Source organism: Gasterosteus aculeatus, chromosome 13, assembly GCF_964276395.1.
Source record: "Gasterosteus aculeatus chromosome 13, fGasAcu3.hap1.1, whole genome shotgun sequence".
Lineage (NCBI taxonomy): Eukaryota > Metazoa > Chordata > Actinopteri > Perciformes > Gasterosteidae > Gasterosteus > Gasterosteus aculeatus.
In genome coordinates this window covers 21,027,721-21,051,788 of record NC_135701.1, presented here as the reverse complement: position 1 = coordinate 21,051,788, position 24,068 = coordinate 21,027,721, and the positions used below count along the sequence as shown (strand labels likewise).

General features: G+C 45.8%; 1 protein-coding gene across 1 annotated transcript; it reads left to right on the top strand.

The window, feature by feature from the left end:
- The first annotated feature begins 4,610 nt into the window (after positions 1–4,610).
- LOC120830923 (neuropeptide FF receptor 2) lies at positions 4,611–19,278 on the top strand. Its single transcript, XM_040195944.2, has 4 exons — positions 4,611–4,934; positions 9,119–9,453; positions 13,510–13,609; positions 15,122–19,278. Exons 2-4 carry the CDS (start codon positions 9,126–9,128, stop codon positions 15,972–15,974), a joined length of 1,281 nt encoding a protein of 426 aa, XP_040051878.2. The 5' UTR covers positions 4,611–4,934; positions 9,119–9,125; the 3' UTR covers positions 15,975–19,278.
- Positions 19,279–24,068: the final 4,790 nt, after the last annotated feature.

Below are 24,068 nucleotides of genomic sequence, written 5' to 3'. Positions count from 1 at the left end.
ACCCTCAATTTAAAAAATAGTTGTGTTGACAACCACTTTGGAAAAGTGATCCAGAGGTTTTAATTAGTGATCCAGAGGTTTTAATTAGAGGTTCGAGTGGATTAAGTTGTGGGTCCTAATTAGCGTGTGAGCCGTTGAGTTTCGGAGGTCACGGTGACCTTTTTGCGCTCGCTTTACCGCTTTATCAAATACTGTGAGTATAAGCCAAACCGAAGGGTGATGAGATGCAAACGGACCCCCTCAGGGCTGATAGCGCCTGGAACGTGTTGGTAGCTGCTAGGCCACTTCCATCTCAACATCTGCCCTGCAGGGGACCACCACTGTGTCCCTCAAAGACAGCGGCTTAGGAAAACGTCCCGGCTAAATGTCGGGAGATGTTGGCACTTCGAACACAGCCGTCAAATGATGGAGAGCAGAGAGCACAGCAGAGTCGCTCGTTCGACATGTTCCACCTGGTGGAAATCTGCCTCCGTGACGGTCGCGTGTGTAGTTTGTGTTTAAAAAATACAAGGAAGGACAGTGTTTAAAATAACACGCATTCAAAAGTGATTAGCCTTTAAAAGAAAAACAAACTTTTAATTGCGATTAATCTAGATTAAGATGAATTTGTGATTTTTAAAAATATTTTTAAATAAATGAAGTAGCACGGCACAGCCTCTGAGGGATTAATCCGTTCCATCTCATCCATTTTCTTCTTTGGGGAAATGCGAGAACGTACATATGTATATGTGTGAGTATATGTGTGCATGTGTATGAACTGGCAGCTAGCTAACACAGATCATGGCATGGAGGTGTTTTTTTCCAGATCCCCCACCATTCAAACGCTCCAACATGAATTAAGAACCCTTTAACCTCTCAAAGAACCATTTAATATCCCAAAGAATCATATGAAAAACATGCAGAACCGTCTAACGTTAAATGGTGTTTTTTTTTTGTAGAACCACGCTGCCTTCAAAAGGATTAATTAAGAACCTTTTTTGCTGTGTTCGGTGATTCTCTGCATTCTCGTTCTTTCCATTTTCCCCGACATTAGCACCTTTGTGGTCGAGCACCGAGCTCTACGTCGTGTTAAAACAATGCCGTGCTACTGCTGAATTTACTAATGAGGGTTATTGTACCGGCACGCCAAAGGGGGCTCAAAAGAAGCACCAAGATGAAGACCGTTTCAACAAAAACTGTTTCAACACTGAATTCAAGCACTGATTTTAACCAACGTCAGCTATCGCGAAGACATTAAAAGCGGTCTTGTAAATTATGCTACTTTTCAAACAATACTTGTAATTAATCAATTCCTACAAGGTATTAGCACTCATTAGCAACTTTATAAAACCTGGGGGGAGAAAACATTAAATCTACAGTAGCAGAAGTATGAAATAAAAGTTGTAGGGCCTGAAGGAGCTGCTGGAGTCAATGGAACATTGAGCTTACACTAGGCAAGAAGTAAACTTCTGCGCCTCGTTAGTCGGCCCGTCTTTATCAGAGAGGGCGAGAACAAAATATACCCGCTCGCGTCTATGCGTTTTCATAATCCTCTATCAGAGAATGTAGAAGACCTTCCGTGTATTAGTTTCTAGTGACGTAGTTGCAAGGCGATGTAAATGAATGGGCCAAAATAAAACGTAGTATTGTCACGATTTGGGGCAGAAAGCGCGACAATACCACGTTGGTCCAACGTAGCTATTGGCTGTGAGACTGGGTTGGGTATTTATAGAGATCCGTAAAGGTGTGAAATGTAGTGTCCACACCTCTGGGAGTGAGTTCAATGTAACTCGGATTTCGAATGGTCAATATGAGTTGTTGTGCAAATATTACATGCATGCGTTCCAGTTGATTACATCACATTAAATACAATCGTAGCTGTACATTGGTATTATTCTATTGATTACAGTTTCAAAATTACAGTGGTTTTACAATATTGTCATTACTTTATTGGTTACATACAGTAGCTCTAGAATCATGGCTGTATTCTGGTGTACACTAAATGCATTTTTATTAATTTATGAATCGGGTTGTCAGTTTATTTCTAATATCCTACAATTAAAAATGTCCCTACTGTTGAGAAACGAGTAACTAATTATTTTATTCTGGTCCAATGAATATAATAGTACTCCTCAATCAAATGCATAACGTTGTGCCTGTTGTAGTTGTGCTACAATCAGTTTGTAGATGCAGTAACTGTAGATTTACCGTACCAGTACATACATTTAATTTCTTGGGGAGGTTTATGGTATCTGACTAAACCAAATTCAAGTATGTTTTTCTGGCTGGGAGACAGAAACATGCCAACTAGCTGACGTTACCTGTAGCTAGTTTACTTAGCTAACGTTAGCTAACGTTAACGTTCAGAGTATTTTCCCTACCATTGTTTTTTATTATCCACTAGGATTGAGTATTGTTTGGGTTTTTCCTGATACCAGTGCTAAAAAGATACTTTTAAAACATACCGGTGCCTAAACAGTGGCTGAACCAATACTTTTTTTAACTTGAAATTATGGACAATATATGAACTGATAACGGTTTACAAAATACGAGTCGGAAGTGTATGTATTATTTCATTGGAATTTTCGGAATATTAATCATTTAGTTTATGATTATTGTGCAGGAACTAAAGACATGTAACATATATTGAAAAGCATTTATGTTGGATTGACGCTCCTTATGTGTCTCGATTCATTGACGTCATGATTGCAATAAGTGCAAAACAGAAGAGCTCCATGAGGCACGAGAGCATGCCGTTTATCTACCGTGTGACAGAGTTTATTAGTTTTATATGAAGGTGGCGCTTCATATGCGCAAAATAAAGACAAAACGAAGAGAATTAAACAATCTCCTGTCGTGTATTTAGTCGTATGTGTAGGCTGTTAAATTGTCTATATATATATATATATACGTGTATACATGTATATATTTACATATATACATATACACACATCATTTCCTTTATTAAAGGTGTTTGAATTAAGTTATTTTACCTTCATTTTACGGTCTTTTGACCGTTTTCTTATGTTTTTTTCTTTTACAGTGTAGGTGTCTTGCTCGGGGACACTACACAGGACCACGATCTGCAGTTGTCACACATTAATATAAAACTAACATGATTTACCTTAAAATTACAAAGAAATAATATAAACCTTCATATAATGATATAATTATCGTTATTTTACATTATTTATGTGCTCCAGTTCACCAGAACCTGTCCATCTGTAGGCGGTAAACTGCAGCGGGCGTGATGGATGGTCACAGCATCGAAGCATCTTCGGGAGAGTTTATATAAGAAGCGCTTTGTCCTCTCGGCTCGGGGCTTGAAATACTTTGGGAGAAAGAACTGGAACCTGGAGGTGTCCTTCAGGAGGATTAGATAAAGACATGACGTACATGGATTTACACCATCTGTCATTGTCATTCATCGAAGAAAGTAACCAAAAGGGTCAACGCTCACATGAATGAAGGAAGGACACGGTACGAGGTTTGCATTTGTGGCACAAACCTTCATGTGGGTAAAACCTCATCTTTCTGTGGACTGTCGGTGATTGAAAAGAAGAAAAAGGACAGTACAGACCTCCCACAGCATCCCTTCCCCATAGACATCAGTTTATGAGGTTGGTGAATTTAGTTCAGGAGGACTGAGCTGTACTGCAGTAAAAAGATGATGTCCAAAGGTCTAAGGGGACACGGTGTGCTTCAAGAAGGAAGGAATAGCCGTAAAAAGTGACCACGGATACACAGTAACTGTATTGTTTTACTTCTGAATCCAAAAAAAGCATCAAAAGCTGACGTGGCTGTGAGGAAAACTGAATTAACGTCCCTGACGGCTGCCAGCTTGTGGCCCTTTATCGTCGCCCTTCTATCACGTTCACATCTCTTTGTTCAGCTTCATATTTAAGCTTTAAGCCCTCTGTGGCGTCGGGGGAGCGTGTCAACGCCATGAAAGCAGCATGCAGCTATCAAAGCCCAGATGAAACCTCTCCTTTTTGAAGTGTTGGACCCAATGAGCACTTTGGTTAATCGAGGTCATCCGGATGCCCACCAGAAAAGTGTGGTTTGCAAATGGAAAAATATACATTTGTTTTCTATTGAAAAATTGAAACTTCACTCCTTACTGATTTATCTGGTCAGATAAAGCAATTATTACTCATGATGATTTAATTTCTCTTTTACAGGTTTAACTCCCTAGGTCGGATTATATTCTTGCTCAAATGGTTTAAAACCATCAGGCAGTAAAATTTGGAGACCTCCTACCATCAGCAATCCGTTTCATTATTATTATTTCGAGAGAATATATATCTTTTGGCACGCCAGAGAGAGCAGCTCGGGGTATTCAGAGAGGGATGCGATCAGTCTGTTCATCCAACCCCATATCCAGCCCTTATGTAACCCATATCCCCCCTTATCCAACCCATATCCAGCCCATATCCAACCCCTTATCCAGCCCATATCCAACCCCTTATCCCCCCTTATCCACCCCATATCCACCCCATATCCAACCCCTTATCCAGCCCATATCCAGCCCATATCCAGCCCATATCCAACCCCTTATCCAGCCCATATCCAACCCCTTATCCCCCCTTATCCAACCCCTTATCCACCCCATATCCAACCCCTTATCCAGCCCATATCCAGCCCCCTTCGCTCCCGACGTCACCGCATCAAATCAGCTACGCGGGGGTCCGGCTGTAAATCCTCCACTTGCGCTCCGAGCGGCTGGCTGAGCGCATCCCGCAACGCATGAAGCGCATTCGCGGTGACGCACGTGAACGCGCACTGATACCGAGCCCCAGGAGCCGGGACGCCGCGTGCCTCCTTTTCCTTTTTGCCATGTTCTTGTCTGTGTGTTTTCCGTCTCTATGTTCAACGCATGTCCCATTAGGACTAAAGTGGACGTTTTTTTTTTGCTGTTCCTTTTCTCGGAGCCGCTTGATTTGAAATAGACCAAGGTAAGACAAACCCTTTGGCTTCATTTGATTCATTCATTTAAAAATACATATTTTCCTTGTTGAAGTTTGAACATTGTGGCCCATCGGGGCGCACAGCTTTCTGGACAGTGACCCAAGGGGAGGAAGCTGCGCGCTGCTCATCCATCTCCTCCCCCAAACTGTTCCATCCGCTTTGGTCCACTGAGGCTCCCCACAGAGACCGCTTTGTCCACAACTGCTCACTCATGCGCGTTTTTTTTTTTTGCACACTCAGCTCCCTCAAGTTGTTCCATTCCGTGCCGAAAATGTGATGCGCCAAGTTCCCAGCGGGGAAGAACGATCGGAAGCGAAAACAGCCCGTGGGAATCCGCACGTTTTCCACTACAGCGCGTGTGAAGTGCAACGACCGCAACACGCGCGCAGTGTTTGCGCGCACATTGTACCACAGTGCGCACTCTCATCCACCCCCCCGCGCGGGTCTCTGTGCTGTTGATTGATTCAATCATTGATAGTGCGCGAAATCCGAGGCAGCTCATATCGGGGTAAAGTGGAGTCCGGCTACACGGTCAACTAGAACATACTGAATTTCTGACGGTGTCCTATAATAACGCATACGTAACGACCTTGAGTGTGATTTGAATAGAAACGTCATCTAGAACATCTTCTGGCCTCTTGACCGCATCCATCCCGTTAGATGCGGATGCGCTGTGACAGCAGAGAAACATCCAACACGTCCACACTGTGGCGTAAAATAATGAGGTGAAATAGCTGTGGGATGAAGGTTGTCAGCGAGCTTGTGGAGCTGCACATTCCCCCGCTGGCCTCTCTCGTTTTGTGTGTCCGAAGATCAGGTTTTGTTTGGCATATCAGGTACATCTGGTAAATAACTTTAGGCCCTGTGGAGCTTAGACTGATACGTCGCGACATAAGAAGCTGTTGTCTTTAGTTTTGCTTTAATTAATGGGCGTTAAACTGGTTGTTTAACTAATGATGCTGAGATTAGTCCCTTAAGAGTTCTGATGTCAATAAAATCGCCATTTGGGATGTTTTGCATACCACGTTTTTTTTTTGCATTTGACTATAGTGCAATATTTCAGTATATTAGTATTCTGACATATAATGATAAACAATGCAGTGTTTAAAAACCCAAAGACAAGGAGCCCACAAGAGGCCGACGCAGCATGAACATGAAATGTTTAAATCAAAATACTCTCCAGTCTATCAATTACCCATCCGCATATCTGCTGCCCGGCTCAAGGGGGCGGCGGGCTTAGTGGGGTACTCGAGAAGTCTCCCTCCCCCAGAAATGCTTCCACCCCTCCCGAGGAACACCGAAGCGTTCTCAGGGCCGGACGAGATGTCTATCGCCCCTCCTCCAGCGCGTTGTGGGTCTCACCGGCGAGGCATCTCTGATTTCCCTGGCGGCAAACCGCTCCCCCCCCCCCGGTGCGCGCTGGAGGTCACGTTCTGCAGGAGTCAACAGAGCAACGTTATCTCAGAAAGAGCCAAGACGCCATTCTGCAAGTCCAAAACCCAGAAGCTACACGGGTCGGCCAAGGCAGCCCAACGATGTCCGGAGCCTTCAACATCTCACCCACCCGTGTCCCGTCCGGTCCCGATCCACCGCTGAAGAAAGCCTGAGCGTGGCCATGCTCTTCCTTTCTGAGGTGGTTTAGCAGAACCTCCATCAGGCCAACGGAAAAGTCCTTGTCTCGCCGGATTCCTCCCACACACACTTGCTTCTGGCAGCTAACGGCGCCTTCACGGCCAATCGGTATACCTGCCGTTCCCAGAGACCCCCCCCCGGGGGGCCAGCCTAGCACCAAAGTTTCAAAGGACGCAGGCGCCGATGACCTTCTGATCACTTCTCCTCCAAGCTGCTCCCACCAGGAGCGCTCTGAACGCGTCACGAATCGCACTTCAGCCTCGTTGGTTTTTTGTCGCGACGGACCGCCGGCTAACTCTCCTGTCGCTCCGCATCCAGCCACTCACTCCCAATCGGTCCCTCACCTGCTGTTCAGGCCTGTCTCACCCGCAGCCTGCTCCCTCGTCAGTCCCTCGCCGTTAAGGTCCGCTCACTTGTCCCCTGCCGGATTCTCTTCGTGTCACCGCCAAGCTCGCCAGTGGGGAACGCCGGTTCTTTGGCTGAGCTTGTTTTGTTTTTTTCCACTCTGGATTTAACCAATTCCTTGTGTGGGTGTACCCGGGGGTTTGACTTCAACCTGGTGGTTTTCGTGAAGAGCGACACACCTTTCTGGTTCATTTCTAATATTGCAAATTGCTTATTTTGCCTCACGTGCATCTGCTCCGACCCCGGAAACGATCCAATAACATCTACACTCTGCAGAGAGGTTGTTTGGAGTTTCCCGAGAAACAAGAGCTTCAATCAAACGTGTTCAGTGTTTAGGTTTACTTTCTCCTCCCAACGCAGTATCGATTACAACGCACAGCCTCAGACACAGAACATCCCACTGAAGGCGCCGGGATGCATCTGCCCTTCTACAAAATAAGTCATCAAGACCGGGACCGAGTCGGGTCGGCGAGGCTCATCGCGCAGCTCTCACACTCTAAACCTCCCCGGGCCCCCTTCGAGTCCGGGCCGGGCGCCCCATTCACAACCCGTCCGTTTGGCCCGTCCACACCCAAAGGCAGCAGCAGCACCGGGGAGGTTTTAGCATCGACGCTCCAGAAAGTAGCTCGTAGCGTCAGACGTTTCCTGCCGGTCAGTCACAAAGACGAAGCCCAAAGGTGACTTTACAGAGCGACACAGTTACGGTAAACCAACGTCCAATCGAGGTGATCAGGAGTCACAATCCCAACGGGTCCCTCGCACACGACGCAGACCTCATCTCTGGACCCACAAGTTTGTCTCAGCTGCGCGTTTCGCTGTTGACTTCTCACCGTTCACTGAATCCGACCCAAAGCACCTGTGCACCTCACCAACGGCTGCTCAGGGACAGAGATGCGTTCTGGCTCCCGTTTTACCGTCTGCTGGCTGACGACGGCCCTTTTCTTATTCCAAAAACAAACAGATGTGCCCGTGACTCAATGGGCTCTGATTCATAACATGACAACAGGAAAACGGTTATTTAACTATTAACAGGATGCTCAGTAGTTGGCCTTCAACAGATTGATGTTATGTGTTAATATTTTATCAGTTATCAGTCAAACGAAAGAGTCAAAAGTCAAAATTTACCAGAGCTCAGAGTAAACTCGTTGTTTTATACCCCAAAATAGGCAAATATCACCATGAAACTTCCCCAATTGGTTACTTGGTTACTTACTGTCATGATCTTATTGAATATGTAGATGGATGCAGTCACTTCTAAATGAAAATCTAACATTGTATAAAGCCAGGATCAACATGATATGCTTTGTTAAATGAGTCAATACAGTGGAATAAGGTATAATATAGAAACATACATTATGAAAAACCCCACTTTCTTCTCTACATCAAGACAATTTTTTGAATAATTTATAACTTTTCAAGTAAGGCGTATTTAAATGTTGGGGTTTTTAGGCCAGTGGACAAAGTACAAAGTCTTTTATGTGTTTTCGTTCCAGTATTCTGAAACAAACCAAAATCAAAGGTTTACATTTTTTGGCCCAAATGACCTAAAAAAATATTCAATTACCAATTGTAAAAAAAAATCAGATTAATCCGTGGAGAGTAATTGATTATTTTTGTCTCACCCATTGGAGGCTTCCTCAGAAGCGCTTCCCTCAAGCACTTTGTCCTGAAGCCACCGGAGCCCGATCTGATGGGGAAGGTTCTCCTCTGTTTGCTCTCCTGAACCTTCTCCTCCATCTCCTCCTCCTCCTCCTTCTCCGTTCCCATTATGAAAGAACGCCTATTTGCGGCTTGATCACGTGACATTTTCCTGCCTCGTCGGATTCCCTCGTAACCTGCGGTGGAATGATGAATTATGCACGCTGCACATAAATGGGCACGATGTCACACTGTTACTGGAATGAGCTGTGCTACTGAATATTTTAATATTAGCGATGGAAATGTGTAACGTGAAAGGGTTGACCCGTGTCGAGTTGAACTCTGCGGTGCTCCTGGCCTTCACGCTGCGATTTGACCATTTCAGTTCATCATTCCAACAGGAGGAATCAACAGCAAATTCATTCATTCATTGATTCGTTTACAAGGCGTTGCTGAAGTAAACCGATTCATCATGAAGTCACCTGTCCCCTCTCAGGCTTAAAATGGACGAAGGACGTGGGAACAACCGGACGCCGCCGCCCGACAACTGGACGTTTCACAACTCGTCGGCGGAGCCCGCGGCGCCCGGCAGCAACGTGACCTACGTGGGATTCTACCTGCACCAGCCGTCCACGGCGGCCATCTTCATCGTGTCCTACATGCTGATCTTCCTCGTGTGCATGGTGGGAAACGGGGTGGTGTGTTTCATCGTGCTGAGGAGCAAAAACATGCGGACCGTCACCAATCTGTTCATCCTGAACCTCGCCGTGAGCGACCTCCTGGTGGGGATTTTCTGCATGCCCACGACACTTCTCGACAACATAATCACAGGTGAGCCTCGGTCTTTCCTTGAGCCTTTGTTGGGTTTAATTTGGGGCTGTGTTTGTTCTGTTGTTTCAACACGTATAAAATCTACTTTTCAAGGGGTGACTGGCGGAGTTGTGAAGACACCTTTCATTGTTTGCTTTGATTGTTTAATACTATTATTTATTATTCATTTTACACGTTTGGAGACTAACAAAAAGTAGCACTATTTGAACAGCTTTTTGGTGAATGTACATGAAGACATTCGTGGTACCCTGAAGATGAACCCTAACACTGAGGTACCCGTCCGCCGTCCCTGGCGCCTCGTCAGCTTCCGCTCGTAACACGTGACCTTTCAAAATAAACCTCTGTGTTCACCAGAAAAGTACAGTGAAGGTCGAATACGTACGGCCTCTTTTCCAGATAAACGTGCTGCGCTGCTTCGGTCAGGTGTCACATTTTTGACGAGTCTAAAAACGGAGATTTACCATTTTTTTGTCCCACTGCTGCCGCCCTGTATTTTTCTAAACGACCGCCCCGCTATGCGTAAAAGGCCTGAATGGCGGCGTAGTTGATCCGTTTCTCCCGCGGCCGACACTCGAGCTCGTGCGTGTCATGACGCATCACAGCTTCGCCGAGCCGTCGGCCCCGTCCATCCTTCGCTTAACCTTGATCCCTAAAATCCTTCCCCACCGCCGCTATTTGATCCTCTGCCTCTTCCCCGCAGTTCAGACTTTCATTAACAGAGACTGCTGGGAGGCACTCGGAGGTCGTCGCGATTTGTCGCCGGCGAGTCGGACAGGCTTCCCAGCGCGCGCCGATAAGGCCGCCGCTCTCCCCACGTTCTGCCCGATTGGACCTGACAGTTTGGCCTCCGTGGTACCGAGCTCACACGGGCAAGTGATGGAGGCAGTTCACACCCTTCATATGCTGAAATGACTTCATCTTTTCAGTTCAGCAATAGTGGTGGAAGTTTCCTTTGAAATGACAGATTAGGAAGGAGTTTGCGTCGGACGTTGCACATTGTGGAGTGTCGGCTTGAAATGCCAACAAAATAAAGTCTCCTTCGTCATCCATAAGAATGTAAATTAAATAATGGAAGAATTGGCTGTGTTACTGTGGCTGTGGATCAACTAAATTGTCTCACAGGGCAAACAAATAGAAATAATACACATATTGCCCCTCAAAAGATTATCCAAAACAGAGTAATTACTCATTGTTGTCTGAATCGGGAAGATATCGGGCCGTGACGTTGAGTTCGGGGGGGAAGTCCAGCTGGTGAATTGCTTGGCATGATTAAATCCCTGCTACGCTGACACACCCAGGGATACTTTGGACAGCTTGCCGCTAACAGAAATAAACGAGGATGAAAGCCTATGAGCTTTGCATGAGATTAGGTAATGACATTTTTATATTATGCACAGTTTAATAAGAATCTCTTTGCCAGAGAGCAGGAAGAGTGGAATCACGCTCTCTGTCCGTTTCCGCCTGCAAATAACCGGCGTCCTCCCGGGGGCGAGCGATGAACCCACGTCGAGGTCCAGGAGCGTGAAAGAGAGAACGGCTGCAGTAGAATCCCATTGTGCTTTGTCCATATCTGACACGGCTCGGACACAGATCAGTGGGGAAATCTCCCCCCCCCCCCCCCGCTGAAAACCTACTTCTCTGCGCCGCGGAAACGAGCGCTCCTCTGGGCCTCCGTGACATATCGTCTTCATGGGAATGGAAGCGACGCGAGGTCGCCGTGGCCTTCCTCCATCACCGCCTCATCACGACATCATGGCATATTTGTGGCATATTTGAAGAAATTCTCTCCGGGGGCGAGACATTGACACACGACACCCGAAATCATGGGGGGGTGGGGGTGGGGGGGCGAAAAACAAAGACCACCGGCGAGGCTTCGATCTGCCGGGGACGTTTCCTCCGGCAGCGGGATTCTTGTGAAAATCGAGGCTGTAGCTAATAGAACATTTTCAAATGCACTAGAAAAGAAACCAAAGACCTTGTGGTTCTCCAGCTGTGGCCACTTTGCTGCTCAGTGCTTCTTTCTTCTTTCTTTCTCAATTCTTGCCAAAGTTCACTAGATGAAATAGAAGACCGGAGGTGTGCACCAAAGACGCGTCGGTCTGCTCCAGCTTCTGTGACGCCGGCTCCTTTTGGGTCTCGAAATGACAAAGGTCATTGAATACTGAGGCAAGAGCAGACCAAAGCTAACAGAAGCACAGCCCCCCCCCCCCCTCCCGAGAATATGTACCCGGCCAGTGGACCGAGGAGACAGAACAGAGACGCTGTGTAACTGTAACCTTTAAAAAAAATCCATAAATCATAGAGAAAAAGTTGATGTGCAAATAAGATTTTTTTTAACTACACAAAAATTGTGGAAATTGGGTAAACAGATTTGTACGAGTTACAGATACAGAATGAGTCCTTAAAATAGAGAAGTATTTCTATACTGAAACGCCGTCTTAGAAGGAGCCGCAGTTTGTCAACTTGTCCACTCGGGTCGAGAGGAAAAATAAATAAATAAAATTCTAAATTAAAACGGAGACGAGAGGCGAGAGACGGCCCGGAAGGAGAGCAGTCAGAGCGCCACTTGTCCTCAGCGGTTCCTGTAGTGGTTCCTGGAGTGGTTCCTGTAGTGGTTCCTGGTGAGTCGGGTCGGGTCGGGCTTTGCAGAGCGGCTCAGGAGGAGAGCGGAGCTCTGAAAATAGAAGGGGTCAGTTCACTTTTGGGGTCATTGCACTTAAATATTTTTTATTTAATAGAAAACTTCTATTATGCTAAACATCTGAGGAAGATATTGTGCATTTTGTTCCAGCACATTAGTTCAAAATCTTAGTGGAAGATTCAGATTGATCATAAAAAAATTGAAGATTGAAGAGTGGTTTATGATGAACAGTTCTTGACTCTGCAGTACAAGCGGTTAAAATGGGCCTGATTTTTACCAGCTGCAACAAGACACTAATGTGAACGCATTATTAATTATAACTCAGTCATATAAAACATCACTCTGAAATGAAACAATAATTACAGGCTCCTGCTTCTCTGAGTCCGTGAAGAACAATATCTGAGTGCTTCTTCCACCGCCGGAAGAAATATAAAGGATTCACTGCTAATGGCACGAAGAATAAACACTGTTACGTCACATCGCGCTTTGTCTCTCTGGGATTATTCAAAGGTAATTAGCATTGGCTGCGTTTTGTGTCCCTTTTGAGGGAAAATGGCCCAATCACAGGCCAAAGAAAGAAGTCTGACGTCTCTCTACATTGAACATTCATCGAAGGAACATTCATTTCCCTTTAGTTCATCATCTGCGCTGCACTCGTGCTCAACCCCCCCCCACCCCCCCGACAGCTAATCAATAACAGAATCCGCTGCCGGCTGCTGTTGTGATCCATGTAATGGATCACCAGTTGCAGCCGTAGTGGGGACCAGCCGGTCAGGGGTCATTAACGCTGTGAGTGTTGCTTTCCAAATACATTAGTTTCACAGGGGACATGTTCGCCTGCGAGTGTGTGTCTGTGGCTGGTGTGTGTGTGTGTGTGTGTGTGTGTGTGTGTGTGTGTGTGTGTGTGTGTGTGTGTGGCCGGTGTTATTGATGAAAACAGCTCAGGACGTCGGCTCACCTGCAGGTCACCTGCGTCACGCTGCAGGTGGACGGAGACGTGTGCCGCTGGACGCTCGGTGAAGAAAGATGTCCACTTATGCAACGTTCAGATGTTTGCGGCGCGTAATGTGTCAATGGACTCGCGGGGGGGGGGGGGGGGGGGGGTTCAGTAACCACGTGTGATGAAAGCATCTAAAACACGATCAATTTGCTTTTAAGGCTAATGTGGGAACAGGACTCATCACTCTTCCTTAACGTATGAATAATACATAACCAGGTTAAAAGGTTTGTATGTTTACGATGTGAGCAGGACTTTCACATGCGGTGGACGGTTTGGTGCCTTTCACATGTGTGAATGCCCTTTTTAATGTATTAAGCTCTTCGCAGGCGTCAATGTCGCTCACAGCGTCCAGCGACCCCCCGTCCTCTCCGTCTGTGGTCTGTGAGTGTGTTTGACGCGTCTCCCCTGTCTGCAGGGTGGCCTTTTGGAAGCCTGGTCTGCAAAATGAGCGGCATGGTTCAAGGGATCTCCGTGTCAGCGTCCGTCTTCACGCTGGTGGCGATCGCTGTTGACAGGTACTGTGGCCACTGTGTGTCGTTGTCTTTTTTAACTTCTACTGCCACACAAAACCCGCCTGTCTCCTCCAGACCGCACCTTAAACTGAATGAGGCTCGGGGGGCGGGGGGGACCCGGCATGGACAACGGGGGAGAATCCAGCAGCCACAGAGGCCGGACCGTCCTCTTCATCGATGTGACAGCGTTGAGTCGGACTCGGACGCAGAGCCAAAAATAACTGAATGAATAAAAAGAGCGCGTGGAAACCGACGGTGAGACACGGGGACACGCGGCTCTGGGGATTGGACTCAGGAAGGGGACGATTAGGGACACGCGTCGACAATCAGCAGGGAGGGGGAAACGCACCGGGGGAGGAAGTGAGGCCGACGCAGATGAAAAATGAAACAGGCCAAACACGAGGGACGAGCGCGTGGCAAAACACGAGGTTTCACCCGGGAGCTTCTGCCTGCGTCTCGCGTCTTTCTTCAGCCAAATGGAGGAGCATCCGGTCCAAAGAAGGAAAAAATATACCGTCAATTCAAATGCTTCCCCCGGCTGACCTGGAATCAGCCGATAGCAACTAGAGCGCAGCACTCGGTTTACGATGTAAAACATAAGTCGCTCTTTGGGCCGTGGGATCGTTTTCCATCACTTATGAAGCACATTAAAGCCCCCGCGTCCCGTTCCGACGGATCAGGCTGAAATCCCCTAATTGCCGCTCGTGACGACGATCCCCAGCTGTCCCTTAATCCTGCTCGGTAACCACAAAGCACGGGGGGCAGGGATGTCAACGTGAGGGGGCGCAGTCAAAGGCACCTTTACGCGCCCGGCAGCCTCGTGGAGGCGACGGATACTGGGCCTCCCCGTCTGCGCCGCTGTGTTTGAGAGAAATCACAGCGGTGGGAAATATTCAAGAAGGGATCACGAGCTGATAAGCTTCCTATTATCGGCTATCAGCTCGTTCAAACTAACGATGCATCAGTTGCTTTTATCGTGTATTTTCCTCTATTTTCTGTATGCAAATGAGCATTCTGGGTGACGTTAATAAAACGGTAGAAGGATTCACTTCTTACCATTTATACGCTGGCTGGCTTCAGCGCGGGGCGGAATTATTTTTAGTCAAATTAAAAATTGAAGTACAAAGGCCTTTGAGTGCAGGATAGCGTGTACCTTTTAATTAACAGATGACCAATAAGCTGGTTAATCACAATGATGGCAACAGGGGGGAGCCGGGTTAATTATTTCCCCATTGTTCTGGAAAGTAAAGGAGCATTGAACACAGAGCGACGTCTTCGGTCTTGAGTGCTGGCTCTCCCTCGCCGAACCAGTCGGACGGTAAATCTCTCACAAATTGTGTCTATTTCTATTAAATGGCATTAATTTGCCATTTTTCTGTTCACGCATTGCCCTGAGCCCCTCCATGTGAACACAGCCTGCATTTGCCCCTTCATGAGCTGAAGGTAGTAACTCTCGTCAAGTTCCTTAAAGCTTGAAGATGTGCATCTAACTCACTCGCCTGTTCTCTTTTGCAGATTCAGGTGCATCGTCTACCCGTTCAAGCAGAAGCTGACTATATCCACCGCCTCCCTGATAATAGTCATTATCTGGGTCCTGGCCATATCCATCATGTGTCCCTCCGGCGTGATGCTGCAGGTGACCAAGGAGCAAACCATCCGGGTGCTGCTGGGCTACGACAACAAGACCAGCCCGTTCTACTGGTGCCGGGAGAACTGGCCCAACCAGGACATGAGGAAGGTTTACACCACCGTCCTGTTCGCCAACATCTACCTTGCTCCCCTCTCGCTCATCGTGGTCATGTACGCCCGGATCGGCGTCACGCTCTACAAGTCGGCGGTCCCGACGGGCGGGAAGCCGGGCCAAGAAAACCGCCACTCCGTGTCCAAGAAGAAGCAGCGGGTGATCAAGATGCTCCTCATAGTGGCGCTGCTCTTCATCCTCTCCTGGCTGCCGCTGTGGACGCTCATGATGCTGAGCGACTACGCCAGCCTGACCGAGCCGCAGTACCGCATCATCAACATCTACGTCTACCCCTTCGCCCACTGGCTGGCGTTCTTCAACAGCAGCGTCAACCCCATCATCTACGGCTTCTTCAACGAGAACTTCCGCCGGGGGTTCCAGACCGTGTTCAAGTTCAGCCTGTGCGCGGCGGACGGGCAGCGGCGGAAGTCCTACTCGCACCGTCTGCAGGCGAACTCCGTGCTGCCCGCCAACCACGCGCAGACCACCCAAGAGCCCATCTCCCTCAACAGCGTGGAGAAGAACTCGACCAGGCGAGTCAACCACGTCAACGAGCCCGACCGGGTGATGGAGGACCAGGACAAGGCGTCCGGCAGCAGCGGGGGGGTGACCGCCGTGTCCATTTGAGGGAGCCGCAGAGGCGCTGAGCAAAGGGGGGGAGGGGGGGGTCAAAAGGTAAAATAAGGTATAAAGAGGAGGAAGAACTGGCTAATAAGACGTGTGAAGCATTCGCTCTGTTATCTGTCCTGCACACGCCACCTCGGAGCGGTCGCCAAATTTGCCAGTTGGAAGAGGGAGCGCTGCCTTTGAACCTTTCCTTATCACCTTTAAGCTGCACGCGTCCTGAGCTGCACGCTTTGTGCCGCGCGCTCGGCGGAGGCGGGTAGCGGCCCGCTCGGAATTATTAGGTACCGTCGAGGAGGAAACACGTCTCGTTGGACGGCACATCGCTCATCGACCAACGCGGAACCATCCTGCTCCATCGCGCACCTTTTGTCACCCGTACAAATGTGTAAAGAGGCATCGAACAAGAGCAGCAGAGCAGATTTCAAAAGCTTAAACCCCTCACACAGATAGTGATAGTTAAACGTCCTTGTATGGTGGCGCATCAGATGCATTTTATTCAACGCTGGTACTTATTGAAGAGGAAAACCTTAGTGGCCTGTGGAGCTGCTGTGCGAGCTTCGAAGACCCTAAATCCACGACAGAATCTTTCAGGCGTCTTGGTCGAACAGCACAATTTACACCCTCGTTAGTGCACAAATCCCACCTTCTCTGAAACAACGGTTTCAAACTGAGACCGGCTGCTGGGGAGTAACCGGTTAAATGCAGCCGCACATTTCTCATCAAGGCTCCTGCAGCACGTCGATGGCTGAGGCTCATTATGCTGATCAGGAAGGTCACTATCTTTTTGGGATGATATTGGAGTACACGTCTGCCCCTCCCTGAGAAGAAACGCCGTTGGACGAATTGGCCATAAGCCCACAGAGATGGAAGGAGATGTTGCCAGCGTTTGAACTGATCGCTTTTAAATTGGACTCAAACACCTTTTGTAGAGTGATAAACGATTGATTTGGATCTTTTGCGAGCCATCTACTCAAAACGTGGTCTTTTTATTCTGAAATCTGCTCTGCAAACATGTAAATAGAACGTGTTATTTACCCATGAATATATCACGAGCCTGTAACGAATGTGCCAAGTTTCATTTAGACCTTTTATGAACGGTGTTGTACAGTAAACGGGAAACAACGGCGGTCCGGCATCGGTCCCAAAAACATGTATCGTCTGCTGAGAGTCTGTTGCGTGATGCTGTGAATCCGTCTGTGTGAACTGACTATTTGGACCATTCCTGCAGGGTAGCGTCCACAGCTTGGTCTCAAAAGGTGTTTTACAGATCTCTGCTGTTGGTGGCGTCTGTTTTTAAAACGGCCTATTTTGAAAATTTTGTTTTGCGGAGATGTAAAAACTGCGAAAGGAAAAACGGACAAACTTAAAACTGAAGAGTTGAAAAAGCTGTGATTGACGTGGTTCTCTCTGGCGGCCGGGTCTCTTTCTGCTGCCCTGATGTCTTTGATCGAACTTTGACGGATTCTCCTGATTCATCGTGAGACATCGGGCTTTAAATCACTGCAGCTCAGCAGATTCTTCAACAACCCTTTATAGGTTGGCGGTATCAAACTCCATAATCCTTACATTACGCAATAACAGGAAGAGAAAAATATGCAAATAACTGCATTAAAACACGGAGTAACAGGCAGGAAACGGATTCTTAAAAATTCATTTCAAATCAGTCTTCACACGGTCTAGTCTCCATGCTGGTGCTTGGTGTTCGGCCTCAGTCATTCCGCTGCTTCTTGCTCTGCATCCAGCAGTGAGACCTCAGAAAGAACCCTCCATCTTTGGGTTTTGGCCTTGTCGACCTGTCACACCCCCGATCTGCCCCCTTCTCGTAGAGCCAGCCCTCATCTCCACGCCGAATACCGCCGCTCACTCGGGGTCGTCGCTGCTGAAGACGCAGAGCGGCCTCGGTGAGGCCCCCTCCCCCACCGGGTCACGGCCCCGGGACGGGATGCCATTTAGTCGGGTGGCGAGTCTTTTAAATGCAGTGAAAGCAGCTATTTTACCAGCTCAGAACCAAGTGGAACCACCGAGCTGAACAACTGGATTTAAAGGGCCGAGTCACAGCATGAAAACACCAGGAGATCATGTTGCTTTGTTCCATTTTGCTCCGGCTGGGTGATGTTAGATGCACAAACCATATTTAGGGAAATGTCAACAATTGTAATCGCTTTTTCACAAGTGCGAAAAATGCTTAAAGCAATTTACTAGTTACTAATTCAGAAATTAGGTCTTAAGTTTGAGTTGGATCAGTAATTAAATCATCAACATCAATCATTAGTTGCCAGTTTAACATATTTTACGCTTATTGACACTCAAGGCCTCGTGTTGAGTTGAGGTTCAGTAACCGACTCTACTCACAACTTCTAATTCTAAGTATAATTCTATAGAGACAATAAAACAGAAGAGAAAACATTCAAAACATTTCCTGTTTTAATTTAAGTTTGTTTCTATTGCAGCAGTTTTAAGTAGCAATTTCAATTTAATTCCTGCCAGAGAAGTCAGGTGTCATTTAAAAACACCTCTGGACCTTTGATGGAATTCAAAGCTTCGCTTGTGAGAAATTCAGCACAAACAAAGATGTTAAATGTGAAACTCCAGTATTATTGAATGTAATGAATTTGTACTTTCTGGTGCCTGTGGTGAAAAAAACCTCTGCTTCTCTGCTTAATTATCTTTTTTTTTCAACCACGTATTGATTGATTACTGTGAACGTCCTTTTGGGATCCAGAGACTCTTGGTACCTGCGTGTAGTCTGCATGTGTATATCTGGTGTATTAGCATGTGGGGGGTTTTGTGTCTGCAACTACACGTTCTTGAATAATGTTTAATGCCAATTTTAAAGATTTATTTATCGGGACACAAAGGTCAATTGCTGTTTTTACAGACAGGAAGATGGGAAGATTGTTTTATCTGAAAGGAGGTCAATGGTGTCCTATTTAATTGTGAAGGGCTATTCAATAGATTTTATATTAACTTTGATTGTCTGCAAAAATATATATAACTGCAATCTTCATATTCAAGGTTCTGGGTATGAAAATACGCTTGTGAATTCCACTGCTGTGATTTAATTTTCACATAATCTGATGTGATTAGCTTTATTTGAATGAGATTGAGAATTTAATTGCAAAACAATTTAACTGATGGTAGAAGGCAAACTTTCATGATGAAATTTAAATTCCAACCAGATCTCACAGAGGAGCAAAGAGTTGAATACATAACATTATATTTGCCGTACAGAGGCAATGATAGATAGATAGATTGATACTTTATTGATCCCTCAAGAGGGAAATATTGGTATCACAGCAGCATGTACAGGGAAGAAAATAGAAGAAAAAGATACACATTATATACAATATAATAAGATAGAAATATTACATTCTTAAATAAAATAAAATAAACTAAACTGAAACAAAAGAAGTAAATATGAGAGCTAATAACAAACGCCTTCTCCTCACATCCGTGACCAGGTTTAGCAACAACACGTGTGCGAGGTGAGACGTGATGCAGGGAGTCCGCTCGCAGTGGCGGATCACTGCGTTTGAAGGCTGGTGAATACAGACGGGGTTCTACAACCATGGAAAGTAATCACGGCCGTGAGTGTTTTTAATTTAGCTGTAAACGGGGGAAACAGAGTGAAAACTGGCTCCATTCAAATGCCAGAGACGAAAGGAGGCTTTCGTGTGATCTAAAACGTGGCCTCACAGCGGCTGCTCACACAAAAGTCACCGTGAAAAGAAAAAGCCGGAGGGCCGTCTGGTGAATAGAAAGAGGGGCCATAATGTGAAGAATAAACGATAAGACGTCCTGATTAAAGGTAAACCCCCTCGGCCGGGTTACCTTCATGCATCGGCGCGGCTCGCAGAGGAGCTTCACTCTCACCCGGGGAACCAAAGAGAAAACGGAATTAAATTGTCATCCTTTAAAAAAAATAGTGTTTCTAAGTGGTTTAATGTTTATTTCACCAGTGAGAGCAGCACATGTAAAACGGCTTAATAAAAACAAGTTTGTACTCAGAATAAGCTCAAAGCTCATGTTCAATGTCAGTGAATGATTCAATGTGGTTATTTGGAAGCAAAATAAAATGAAACTGAAGCAATATCGTCTTTGACAACCCATTAATTCCTATATTTGATTTAGCTTATATTATGATTGATACGTTTTAATTAGTTCAAATGACAGGGTAAATCTTATTTGAGTTGTTTTGACCTTGAATAAAAGATGTTGTTGTGTTGTTGTCCGGGGTCACAATAAGGCTGCATGTGTCCTTCTCCTACATACATGTTGTTTAGTTCTTAGTGCTGTCAGTTGTGCACCATTAAGTGTCCTCAAACGACCCCTCGGTGTACCTGAGTCATGACAAGAACCACGTCCGTTATCCTCTTAATGTATGAAGTTACCAAACGACACCCACTGCGTTGGAAACGGTTTCTGACGCGCCCTTTAAATCAGTTGCGTTGTTTCCCGTCTTCGGCCGGCGGCCTCCTTCTGTCTTTCTGTGCTCTGCTCTGGCTAGCTAACTACCAGACAGCCGGCTAGTTAGCTTGCCTGCTAATTCTGCAATGGTATTGTTGGGCCGATGGCTAGTGGCTAGCTACCAAGTAGCTAGCTAGTGGCTACGACAACATCTGAGGGCCCCATTGGTGTGTTTGCCACCTTAAGAACAATTACCTTTGTCCTGTGTTGCCGTGGTTACCATCCACCACCCCAACCTTCCTTATCTGAGATTTGGGAAAGATAAGAAATGCAATCGATCCCCCCCCCCTGCAGTCTGGACCATAATCAGACTGTATTACAAAGTATAATCCCCTTCATGCTACGTAACAGAAAATGAATCAATGGTCCCTTGCAGGGACATGGATTTAATTCCTCTGGTCACTGAGTGTATATTTATTTTATTATGGTTTTGATAACATGTAAAGAGTTTTGAATCAATGGATATAAAAAAATAATAAGAATTGTGGTTGTGTTTTTGCTTTTCAAAATTGTCACGCTGTCTTGCCTTTGTATGAAGAGATATTTAAAATTTGTGCCCAAACTGTAAGAGGGTGTCTGCAAAATGTCCAAATGGTCATAAATAAAGATAACGTTCTTAACACATTGACAATAAAAGTTTTAAAATCTCTCTCGGGCAGTAATGTGGTGTTTTTAACTTTTGCAGTTAACAGTAATAAATCAGAGCCTTTTTCACAGACGGAATGGCTCCTTTAGCTGCCGGGGTCTTATGAGACCACCGACATGTATCTGTGCACATTAGCATGAGGATACATTGAGGTACATGTGTCATTGGTCTTAATACTCTCGCACTCTCTCACCATCTTTACCAGAACAATCAACACTGATGCCAAAGAGGACGGACATGCAGAGCTTTCTGTTTGTCACTTGATACTTTGTTCTAGTGTAGATTTCTTCACCGGGCCTTTTTGTGCTGCTTTTTGAGGACAAAACCTGCCACGGGAATAATCAATACTGCCTTATGTTCATAATGCACTTTCTATATCGAGCGATGGCCGTTTTGTGTCAGCTAACTCGATCAGTATTGCTTGAATTATGCAACCAAAACCTTTTTGTTGAGAGCCACAATTTTATAATATTGTTTAATATGAGACAATGTTTCATTGATGAATGAATGTTTGAAACGGGTCAATGTTTATCAAGTTGTTTGCAATTTCCTTTATTTTGTAGTGAAGAACATAAAAAACCTGTTTAAAAAATGTAAAAAAAAAAGTTTAAATGCTTATATTTGTTATCATCGCTAGATTCTCTGTCATGAGAAAGAAGCTGTCACTTCATGGTGTCATGCGTTCAGCGGTGAGGCCGCTGATGTAAGATACAGCAGGAAACCCTTTCTGAAAAAGATTCAACCTGCGCCGAAAAATGTAAATGTTACTTTCCCAATCGTTATCTGCAGGGCACAGATCCAGGCTGCATAAACAATCACGTCACTCCAGTTAAAAAGTCTCAGAGGGATGAGCGTCGCTGCATCGCGAGGCAGCAATTTCTACTCCGTCAGTTCAAATTAAGTCCTTGCACTTATATTTTTCTAAAAGGCATTTCCTGAGTAACATTTTTCTGCTCTATGAAAGATTATTTTCAATACAGACGGACAGGAAAGGTAAGCAAAAGTAGTAAAATGCTATCGTCACCAGCAGATTTGTTTAGTTGAGCAAATGTAAAAAGCCCAATATGACAAGGTTTGCCTTTTGTCAGTCTACAACACGGAGTTCATGACACAGAGTTCTTCAGAGTTATGATCTATTTCTTTATCAAAATGATTAAGTCCGATGTTACCTTCCGTATAATATGGAAGGGCACAAATCTGTGATGTTATTAAGAAAGAAAGGTCATGTAATACCAGTTAAAACAGCCGCACACAAGGATCAGGGTTGCTGCATTGTGAAGATGAAATTCCTATTCAATCATTTCACGTGAAAGGAAAAGGTTGTTTTTCATTCGTGGCTTTTTCCTGCCTCAACATTTATCTGCTGGAAGTTAGACGGACAGACGAGACCTGCAAAAGTGTTATTGTCAAAGAGTGTTGGTATAATGCCATTAAATTCAAATTAAACACACTGGAAAGGCCTTCAAAAATATGTCAATATCAAATCTTTCAAGAGTAGGAAGCCAATATACTCACATAAAGCTAATCTACATGGTTTGTGCTGAGACTGATTCCCACAGCGTTCACTTCAGTCATTTCAATGCCAGTAAAGTTCATGCTGTCGGGAGGAAGCAGCCAGACTGAGAGCGGCAGCAAGAAACGACTCAAAGGGCTCCCAATTTATCAATGGAACAGGAAGTGGGACGCGTCTGTTTAACATTCAACGCACGGAAATGATGAAAATTGCATTTCATTTCCTTCATTCCCCATGTTTCCACATTCCCCCCAAAAAGGAATCTGAATCACTCTGTCGATGGAAAAAGGTCATTTTCCCCCATCTATTTGTATTATGTATAAGTCTGTTTGGTTGATTACTATTTGTGAAAGACTTGAATGATCCAGAGAACAGAAAACAAGTTTATCAATGAAGGAAGGAATCAACATTGCTCTATTAATCTTGCCTATATATACATATATCTCAAATATAGTCACAGCTTAACAACTAGCAAAGTGCTTAACTTGAATTAATTAGTTAATGTCCTGGTTGTGAGGCTGAGCTAAATGGTGGAATTCAATTAGCATTGAGTGCGAACATCAGCCAATTAGCGCTAAACTAGAGTAGAGGCTGAGGCTGATGTCACGTTCTCTACAAACTCAACAAGCTGCTGTTTGCGGGACTGAGCTACAGTTTCTTCCAAACACCCCATTCATTGCTTTACAAATGACACGTCTCTTCAACCTTTCCATCTCTAATGGAGTTGTGCCTCAGGTTTGGATAAAAAAAAAAAAAAAGTCTTAATGACTATCGGCGTATTTCCAAACGCTCCGTTCTGGCTGGAGTCCTTGAGTGTTTAGTTAACATGCAGCTCAAATCCTCCCCGCGAGAAAACCCAGAAGGTCCACGAGCAGCATCAATAAACATGGTGCTTCTCCGGCGATTACCTTCTATTTCTACCTTCTGAGTCCTTGAACATCACATCCGAGCCGAGCTGAAAGGACTTCCACGCCTATAAACACTGAGTCATTGGACGCAGAGGAAGTGTCCCTTCTGTTTGTCTGTCCTGCACTGTGAGGACATGATCAACAGCCTCCTCTCTCTTTGCGGTCGTTTATTCGTGTCCTCGATGGGGACTCGCTGTCTCTTCCTCATTAAACTGGCCCAGCGGTCTGACTCTCGCTAATCGGGAGTCCTTTGAAGTCCTGTGTGGGGAAACCTCGCTCTGCACACATTAGAGCTCAGAACCGTGCCAGGTCAGTCTGCTTCCCCGTCGCTGATTATCTTTTGTGCATTTACTCTGTTTCATTTGATCTCTCAACATCAACACCAATCAAAATGTCCTCGGTGATTCCTTGAGTGTTGAACAACGGTTGAACTGACCAACGGTGAGGAGGTTTCCTGGAATCATTAAATGCTCCCAACTTCAGGGTGATTTCACATCTTCTTTCCCCGGCTAAATATCTCAAACTGGGTCAGTTTGGGTGTCTGAGGGCTAACGGGACGA

What these genes read in the sequence shown, in the direction of transcription:
- LOC120830923 (XM_040195944.2), top strand. Translation starts at nt 9,126, where the DNA reads ATGGACGAAGGACGTGGGAACAACCGGACGCCGCCGCCCGACAACTGG. An exon ending in TCTCGACAACATAATCACAG is followed by an intron (nt 9,454 to 13,509) that starts GTGAGCCTCGGT and finishes CCCTGTCTGCAG; the next exon opens with GGTGGCCTTTTGGAAGCCTG. An exon ending in GTGGCGATCGCTGTTGACAG is followed by an intron (nt 13,610 to 15,121) that starts GTACTGTGGCCA and finishes TCTCTTTTGCAG; the next exon opens with ATTCAGGTGCATCGTCTACC.